Raw genomic sequence first — 9,951 nt, 5'->3', positions numbered from 1 at the left:
TACACTTCTCTTCTGCCCAGAGAGCACCTTGTTATACTACTGGCATTCTATCCTCATAAATGATACACTAAAATCTGCAAAATTTGGAGAATTTGTTTTAACAATACTTTCTTCTGTTAACTTCTGTTCCATTTTACTTAATAAACCATAATGATTTTAAAGATTAGTATTGCTATATGATACATTTCAACAACTTGAATACAGTTATTTCTAGAAATGCAGCCCAAAGATTAATTTAAAAATCATTAAATAGTTAGTGGTTATATATTTCTTTAATTTATTTTGATATAAATTGCTAAATTTATGAAGGATTCTGAGGTATTTACTCATACATGATAGCAACATCCACAGGCACTTTAGATCACAGTGGATAACAAATTTTAAGTTTCTAAATCTGTTATAATAACGGCAGTGAAAGTAATTTTCCCTATTCATTTGAGATTATGTAATATAAACTTGAAGTTATGCAACTAACTCTGTTACATAAGATGCACAGCTAAGACAGCTTAGCAACAAAGATCAGTCTACAAATTTTCTGGCTATGTGCACCCCCCTCCAAAATATATCATGTTGTCCCCACTAATTTTTTATTCTATCCCTTTTTGTGTCTAGCAGGTCTTACAATAAAAAAATTTTTAGGTAGGAATTTATAGATATTGTCAATACTGGATCTTATTTTATAAAACAGTGGTGGGCGAGCCTGATTTTTAAATCTAAATGACTACTTACTCTCTCCCCCACTTCTCCCCATTCCTTTTGCATCATAAGGGTGCACACTCCAGTTTGCAGACTACCAGTTTAAAGCAAAGATGACAATGAGTAAAAATCAAAAGAAAAATGGAAAGAACATTACTTTCTTCTAAAATTGTACTTTTATCTTGAACAAAAGTCTGATTTAAATACACTGCAACAACATGTGAATGTCCACTTATACACACAACTTGAAACCTACCAAATGTCAGCATAACCAATATCTACTAGATTCGATAAACTGTTCAGGATTAAGTATCTTCTACTGACAAACACAAGGGTAAGTGGCATTTTTTGTTGCTGTTTGTTGTAGGGGAGATAAAAATTCTGCCCACTCTGTGAATTCACTCCAAAGCAATATGCTTACAAATATTATAAATAAAATTTCTCAAGAAAGTTTGCATGATCAGAAATAAGATCAAATGTCTATGCCACCATATCATTAAATGCATGCAATGATAAAATACAAAATTAAAAATAACAACTGAGATCTTTCTAGAATCGAGCATTACATAGGATTAAGCAACTGGATGAATATTACTATTTATTATAAGAGTATGATGCACTTATAAGCTACAAATTTTAAATACATTTTGAAGATGACAAGATTGGGGGAAAAAAAAAATTTCTTCTGCCAACGCTCTACATTTTACAATTCACAAAGATGACTTCAACTGGTAGCAGACCAGTGTTTTTAGATAAATTTGCAAGTCACATTATTGGAGTTTCTTGCATGGAATGAATATTTAAAACATTATTAGTGCTTCACAATTCAATCTTTTGTGGCATATGTGTCCATCCTTGGCAAGACTTCACACCCTCTGATTCAAGATTGCAAATTGCTAGTCTTTCTATATCATCAAGACTGAGACTTGCTATTGTAGAAACAAAGTTCTGAAATGAAAAATATAAAAGTTGCAATTTTTATTTCATAGTTACATTTTTATGAAAACTCTAAAAAGCTCTGATATAAAGGAGCTCTGTTAGGAATTCCAAATATATAATTTAAAGTGTCCACATTATTGAGGCAGGTTAAAATCGTTGTACCCCAAAATTATAATTAAATCTACTCATTTAAAATACTGGAAAATAAAATATTTGATGCCGACCAGTATTTTAAACATAAAGTAATGAAAATTATTTTATTATGCAACTTCCAACAATGGAATTGGCAATGTTTCCTGTAGAAATATCTTTTGGCATGGCGTGGTATGGTAAAATATCAATATTTGGAGAAATCAGCAAGTGAGGCAACTTGGATAATGAACCAATTTTATGTGGATGAAGTTACATCTACAGTAAGAGTTTCTGATAAGTTTAAAGCAGAAAATATGGCAATAATGACATATGAAACTGATACAGTTACAGTATTTGGTTTTTAGGAGCATTAGCAACTAAGGCCATATTGCTCCGGGAATATGCGGTGGTCATTCCCTGACCTTTCCGCATCCTCCGTATTTGGTGGTGACGGGCTCGAACCCCGGTCTAATCAAGAAGCGTGTGCTACGCACTGCTGCTCCTTCCCACCTGGCTACGGAGGCGCCTATATGAAACTGATGTTCAGCTCAAGACCACCTGATTAAAATACTGAAAGGATGAAAGATCTGGTCACTGACATAAGCAGCTTATTTGCATTATAGAGGAGTAAAATTTAGATAAAGAAATAGTTATGCATTTTTGATAAACTTGAACATAAGGGAAGCTGATCAGCTGTGTTCTACAAGCCGGTTTATGGAAAGTTAAAAAAAAAAAAAAAAAAAAAAAGGGTTGCAGCTTAATTGAGGTCTAATCTTTGTTACTTCTCTATAATCTTTAAAATCTTAATGAAGGGGAGAAAAATGTTTTCAAACGCCAATGATATTAAACACAATGTTAATAGATATTCTGAAGGGTATTTTGAATCCTAGTAATGTTATCAACAGTGGAACATCACTGATTAAAATTTACAGTTTGAAAATAATAAAGTTTAATGAGGATATTTAATAAGGATATTTATAAAATTAGTCTCATTACTTTATGATTGCTCACATGGTTTATACTTCTGCTAGTACTCACTAACGCTCATTAACATTCTTTGGGATTTTAATTTATTTTTTAACCTTTCTTTTAATCACTTTGGTTAATGCAAATATGCAATAAGTGCATTAACTTATATACATATTAAAGTAAACACCCTAAACAAAATAATTATAGCCAAAATTTATAGAAATTTGACACTGGACTCAAAATTTATATATATATATATATGTTATATGAAAAGAAAAGGGAAGAAAGAGTGGGAAAAAATATTATGGCCACTGATAGACAGAAAGCACCCAACAATCATAATTGTATAATGTATAGATAAATAATAACTATTGAGAGAAGAAAAAAGTGGGGGGGGGGGGAGAAAAAAAGAGGAAAGATAAGATTAGGTAGCATAGCTACAAAAAAGGTAAAAAAAATAAATAAATAAAAATTAACACATTTTAAACACTATACAAAAATAAATACCTACGAGAGGTATCAAAAAGTTCGTACCCTTACTTAGAAATAACAGTCCTAGAAAAGTGAAACTTCGCAGGAACTTTAATCTTTTTCTATGTACTCTCCATGTATAGTAACACATTTCTCCCATCTATGGATCAGTTCTTTAATGCCTTGATCACAGAAGTCTGCACTTTTTGCCTGAAACCACGATTGGCACTTCATTGGTGACTTCCTGAGGTGAATCAAAGCGGCATCCAAGTAATGGTTTCTTCATTTCTCGAAACAAGCAGTCTGACGGTGCACCGGGCAACAAAAGTTGGTGGTGGTAATGGCTTCTGCAAAGGCATCAAGCAATCTTGGAACCCATCATGCGGAGACCTTAGACATGTGCAGATGGTCATGTAAAATGCTGTGGGCAGGCAGACCTATAACTAATTCCCACTGCATTTGCAATGAATTGTCACACGTCTGTCACTCAGCACCAGCTGCTCAACCTTTGCAACCGTCTCACCATCTGTGGATGTTGATGGTCTTTCTTCTCTTGGCTTGTCAAACACTCTTCTATGACTGCATTGGAACTGCCATTTCCACTTTTTTACAGTGTCATAGGATGGACAATTCTGTCCATACACAGCTTTCATTTCTTCATCAATTTCCTGAACTTTCTTGCCCTGCAAATGCAGGAACTTGATCACTGCTCAATATTCCACTTTGTCAACAATAGCATTCTTCCTCAGATTCCGAGCTCTATCTCTAGTGTACGATCACCTACGGGAATGAAATTTCACGTTAGTTATTGAATATGTAGACAACTTATATAAAATTATATTTTTGCATATCACACAATCCTGGCATCTCCAAGTGTCAACCACCAGAACTGCACAAGAAGGCAATACTGTGTCCTCTGTTACAGAGGACACCATATTGTTGCCAACTCATCAGCCATCATTCTGAGGGTCAAACGACAATCTCTTGCCACAATTCCACAAAGTTTTGCAACTCAGTCCTCACTTTGAGACATCGAATAATGCCCACTTCTTGGGTCATTGCAGACATCTTCACATTCATCGGTGAACTGCTTGTACCATTCAAACACATTGGTACAACTTAATGTTTCATCACCATAAACGGTTTTTAACATTTCATACATTTCTGTTGCATTTTCCCAGTTTAAAGCAAAACTTGATTCATTCATTGCTCCACTGCAAAATCATGACACAGAACATTAATGCTATTAACAAAACTTGTTACCTGCAACCTGTCAGCCTACTGGACAATCTCTGTACCACCAATCTGTCAGAGGAAGTCTGAACTACAACATACAACATGATAGGTGGAACAGGACCAGGGTATGGCTGCCAGGGGCAAAGGTTGATGACGTTGTAGAGCGGATATCATCTTTTAAGGGCACAAAAGGTGATATAATTGTACACGTTGGCACTAATGATATTAAGAGTAGGAGAACAGCAGAATTACTTAACAAGTACAGGTCACTGATGAAAAAAAGCCGTGAATTAGGGTTGAATTTGAAAGTGTCTGCAATTCTGCCCAGGCACGATAGGAGGGAGTATATGATGAGAGCCCTGTCGATCAATTCGGCCCTAGAAAGATTGTGCAAGGCTCAAGGGGTAGAATTTTTTTCAGCCTGGTCTGTACTTGTTAACAGGAGAGACTGCTTCTACAGGGATGGGATACACTTAAATAGAAAGGGTGCAAGAATGTTTGCTGATGCTATCGAGGCAGTGTTAGGAGGGTCAGAAAGCTGCTAGATTGAGGGGATACAAGGACTAATAGATTAACAGTAGCCACTGGCAGAGGAGAAAGTGATTCTTGCACTGCTTCTATTGGAATGAGCAGCAGCCTGGAAAATAAGATGCAGGATATTTCAGAGACTGCTGGGAATCATTGGGGTACAAGTAAACACATGGGTTGTGTTAGGGTGGCTAAGAGGAAGAGCAGGTGCATGTATACTTGCGTGTACACCAATGCTAGGAGTTTAGTAAATAAATTTGATGAATTTGAGGTATTGCTCAAAACATCAAAGGCAGATATTGTTGGGATTTCAGAGACGTGGTGTCACACAGATATAAGGAATGCAGAACTGGAATTTGGGGAGTACAATGTCTACAGAAAGGATAGACAGGATAGGAAGGGAGGAGGGGTTATGCTATTAGTTAAGAAACACATGAAATCCAAGGAAGTGAAGCCAGTCGACATCGCTGGACAGTGCAGTGTCGAGTCAGTTTGGTGTGACATAAGCATTGGGAGATCAAAATTGAGAGTAGGAGTGTGCTATAGGCCTAATGACTCTGATGAGTATAATAAGAAACTGTACAGAGAAATAGAGTGGGCCAGTAAATCAGAGAGTCTTATTATGGGGGATTTTAATTTCCCAGATATTGACTGGAATTTGGGGGCTGGTCACTCACACACTAGCAAGGCTTTTGTGGATTTATTGGATGACTGTTTTCTACATCACCATGTTCTACAACTATTCACTCCAAGTATTAGCCTTAAATTTATTTAAGCTATCAACTTCCACAAGAGATGGAAATCTGTTTCAACAATCAACTACACGTTTGCTAAGGGCAAATTTCCACACATCTATTCTACAACTGACTTTCCTTAATTTGAATCTATGCCCCCTCAGGTTTGTAATCTGAGCAAGAAATCATCAAAGCCCATTCAAGGCCTTATACATCTCAATCAGGTCACCTCGCAGGTGCCTAGTCTCCAGAAGCTGCAATTTTCAGAATTAAGCCTTTCTTGGTAAGAGCACCCCTTTGTTCCGCTCATCAATCTTGTTGCCCTTCTTTCTACTCGTTCTAGCAATTCTACATTCTTCCTAAAATGAGGCCTCCAGACCTGTACGCAGTACTCAAGGTGTGGCCTGACCATTGCCTAGTACAATCAGGGACAAGGAATGATCACCTCCTTGTCCCTGCTAGTAAAATTCCTATATATCATTGACAAGACTCCATCACCTGCTCTGGCAGCCCATCTGCACTGTTCAGAGAACTTCCTATCTGATTGCACAATTACCCTAATGTCTTTTTCTTTCTCCACTTCCCTGAGTGTAGTACCACACAGTTGGTACGTTTCTCTTGGGTTACTGCTACCCATATGCAGTACTTTGCATTTGTCAATGTTAAACTTCATTTGTCCAACTTTTCTAGATCCTGTTGCAGTAGTATACTGTCTTTACTGTGGAAAATGTTAATGTGTCTTTATTGTGGAGATGCAACCTTATGGCCTCTAAAAATATATGTGCCAGTATCCCAGATTACATAAATCCGGAAATTGATTCGATGCTATACAGGTGACCCCCGCTTAATGCTGATAATTGGTTCCGTAAAAACAGAGCACTAAGTGAATCCACGCTAAGCAAGTGCCACATTCCCATAAGGTAACATATGTATTTGTGAGTTGCAGTAGGTGCCATAGGATATTTCCTAATCAATAATAAACGAAAAAGATGCACATAAACTAGTGAAAAGATGCACAAATGTCGGTCAAAATATTTAATATTCAAATATTTGTACATATAAAATATTCTGCATTACATACGTATATGATTATGTGGTAACTACCTACGTATCAAATTTAAAATTAAAATTCCAATTAAAATCATGAATTTAATTGATTTAATTTAATTGATGAATTTAATCAAGAAAAATGTGTCGATTTTGGGTTGAACTTTGGCCCTCTTCCAAATAAACTAAAAGGGGTATTAATTTTAAATCCCCCGCAGCATTACCACCCAACAATAAACTCAACCGATCCTCCGCTGCTTTGAAACCTGGCATGTTTTTTTTTTTCTTTCTTTCAAAATGAAACTTCTTTTAGGCATTCGTTTCCACAAAAGTCCTGCTTCATCTATGTTAAAAACTTGTTGAGAAGTATAACACATAATACCCCTCTTCAACAATTTTAACAAGTTCTTTTTTGAAAGTTTCGGCTCCTTAATCTGCACTTGCAGCTTCTCCATGAATTTTAAATCTATTCAACCATCCCTTAGTAGTTTTAACTGGTACCACATTTTTTTTTTTTTTTAGGTTAGTTTTCTTCAGATCATATTGGCTAATCTCTCTCTCTCTCTCTCTCTCTTTTTTTTTTTTAATAATATTAACCAAATTCTGCATTGGATATTATCTTCAATAAAATTAGTTAAAGTCTTTCCATTTCAATCCTAATAGCCGGCCTAGCCCTATTTGCTTGCAGTGGAACAGCTATCTTTCCTGCTGCTAAAATTAATTCTTTATTTTTTTAATAATTGTTCTTACAGTTAAACTTGCAAGTCCTAAATTATGGCACACATCCGCTTGTCTTTGACCGGAATCGATTCGCTTCAAAACGACTAATTTAATTTTCAAATTCAGTCTTTTTCTTACATTTATAGTCTTCGTACTGCACTCAGACGTTGTTGCTTTTTCATTCTTATTGGCCATTATTAACTCTTCGAAAATATAACTGCGTTGGTTGCATCAATTACGATACAATGTTCAAGTGAACTGTCCGTTTCGCACGATGTCTAATACGGTACTGAGTGATAAGTAGACTTCGGATAAATGCATATAACGCAAATATATTACAAGCAATATACTTGATCATTTTTTAAAATGTTTATCTCGGAACTACTTAACAAGTAACTGTACTGCAATTAAATTAGCGTGCGAGAAAATTTCACGGAGCGTGGGAAAATTTCTCAAGTCGGCATGGGAAATTTTTTAATGCTGTTTTGCTATTCATTTTCAAGCTATCAACTCCAACAAATGAAACGATTTCGTTTAAATATGCCAAAAATTCAATCTGTAAAAGAGCGTTATAGTGATCTGTGACAGCGTTATAGTCAGATACGGGTTATAATATAAGAACAGCTATATGTATAAAGCATCAAAGCAACGAAGGCTATGAGGAGTCAGTAGTGCAGTGTCTGTAAATTGAGTTTATTCTGTGGTAGCTTTCACTATTGCTGTATAAAAAACCGAATATCCAGAAGGGAAACATGCTGAGATCAATTAACTTAGCCATGTTGTGAAAAACAAAGCCATAAAATTGAATGATGTCTTGTCTCATGCAATGAGAAATCATTTTCAATGAAAGAAACTGTGTCCTTTTTTTCGTATATAGTTTTTCCTGTTCTCTGTAATTAAAAAGTTAATAAAAATTATTGAAAAAAAGTTCTTCAGAAAAGTCTATAAAATTATAGAATAATCATAATTACAGATAGGTTTGTTTGTTTATTTTGTAGCCAAAGAAACTGATGCTGTGAGGTGTTAATGTATTGCAGTGGTTCCCGAACTACCGAGATCTACGGATTCCTTCAAAAATTAAAAAAAGTTTGCGGACCCATATGTACACTGTGCTGCCACTTCATTAGGTACATCCCTGCTGTGCACAAAAATGGTTTGTCCCACAACGTTGCAAGTCACATGACCACAGTTGTGGATATAAATGCAGCAGAACAACCTTTCTAGTATCGGTTAAGAATACAAACCGTAGCAAGAATGGGGAAAAGGAGTGATCTAACAGACTTTGAACGTGGCATGGTAGTAGGTGCAAGACGTGCCGGACAAAGCATCTCTGAAATGGCAGTTCTCCTGAACTTTTCCCACACCACAGTTTCAAGGGTGTATCGAGAATGGTGCAACAAACAGAAAACATCCTCTCAACGGCACTCCTGTGGAAGAAATTTGCTTCTTGATGAGAGAGGTCAGAGGAGGATGGCTAGAATTGTGCAAGCAAACAGGTGGGTCAAAATGTTGCACATCACATCAGAATACATCCTTGGAAATGCTGACCACATGTTCTGCTGTGCTGCATTTGATGGATGTCCAAAGAATAATGCCTTTGTCACCAATATAGAAAAATATTTAAAAAATCTAATGCTGAATTTGAATAACTCAGTAACAAGAATTTTCTAAATTCTTGTTACTGAGTTATTCAAATATGGAAAATGACTGCTCTGCTAAACAAAAATTAAGAAATTATACACTCAACTGCATGTTATTTATGCAGTAACTGTTGTTTATTGAGTTGCTGAAGTAGAAATTAGATAAAATATTAAGCTTATTTCCTACCTTTTTAAAAGGTAAGCTCAAAATACATGCTTGTCAATGGATCTAACTTTGGGAATTTTTTCAAGATAAATTTAAGCAGTTAAAGTCATTACCCACTCAAAATTCCCAAACACAAGACAAAATTTTGTCTTGTGTTTGGGAATTTTGATGTGCTGAATATTCAGGTTACAGTGATCTACTTCTTATTGCACTCTAATTCACATTTTGAAATTTAATTTGAATATCATTAAAACGATGGAAACAATTTTTATGAAATACAGATTTATTGGTTTTTGGGTTAACACAGAGATTATAACAGCAAAATGAATCATGATTTTCGTAACACAAATGGGATTAAATGACAAATTAAATAATGAAGTAACAAATGAGCAACAGTAAAATGATTTGCTGATATACCATAAAAAGCCAAAATATTTATTGGTATAGTGTTGTGAAGTTGGAATTGTGTAGTTTGCAACAACCGGAACTTTGCTAATGATCTGTTCAAACACAGTGAACGGCCATGATATGCAACATTCAAATAATGCCTTGTGGTATGCAAAGCCTTGCTTATGCAGCCTTAGTCAATTACAACAAGTTCAATACAGACTGAAGTAATTTTATTGTGCATATGGAGTGAAAAGAACTTTTTTATGATTATAAAACTTTTTTA

At 35.4% G+C, this 9,951-nt stretch overlaps 1 protein-coding gene across 1 annotated transcript in view; it reads right to left on the bottom strand.

Annotated features, from left to right (window-relative positions):
• Positions 1–262: 262 nt before the first annotated feature.
• The window catches only part of LOC150086731 (ubiquitin-like protein 4A-B), a 110,616-nt gene continuing 100,927 nt past the window's right edge, over positions 263–9,951 (bottom strand). The window contains exon 4 of the mRNA XM_090371547.1: positions 263–1,644. Coding sequence (XP_090227673.1) covers positions 1,516–1,644 — 129 coding nt within the window. The 3' untranslated portion in view covers positions 263–1,515. The remainder of the gene's footprint in view (positions 1,645–9,951) is intronic.

The sequence above is a fragment of the Mastigoproctus giganteus genome, chromosome 4 (genome assembly GCF_048544385.1).
Source record: "Mastigoproctus giganteus isolate SK-2022 chromosome 4, ASM4854438v1, whole genome shotgun sequence".
Taxonomy (NCBI): domain Eukaryota; kingdom Metazoa; phylum Arthropoda; class Arachnida; order Uropygi; family Thelyphonidae; genus Mastigoproctus; species Mastigoproctus giganteus.
The sequence above is the reverse complement of the archived record's forward strand: the minus strand, read 5'-3'. Positions and strand labels throughout refer to the sequence as shown.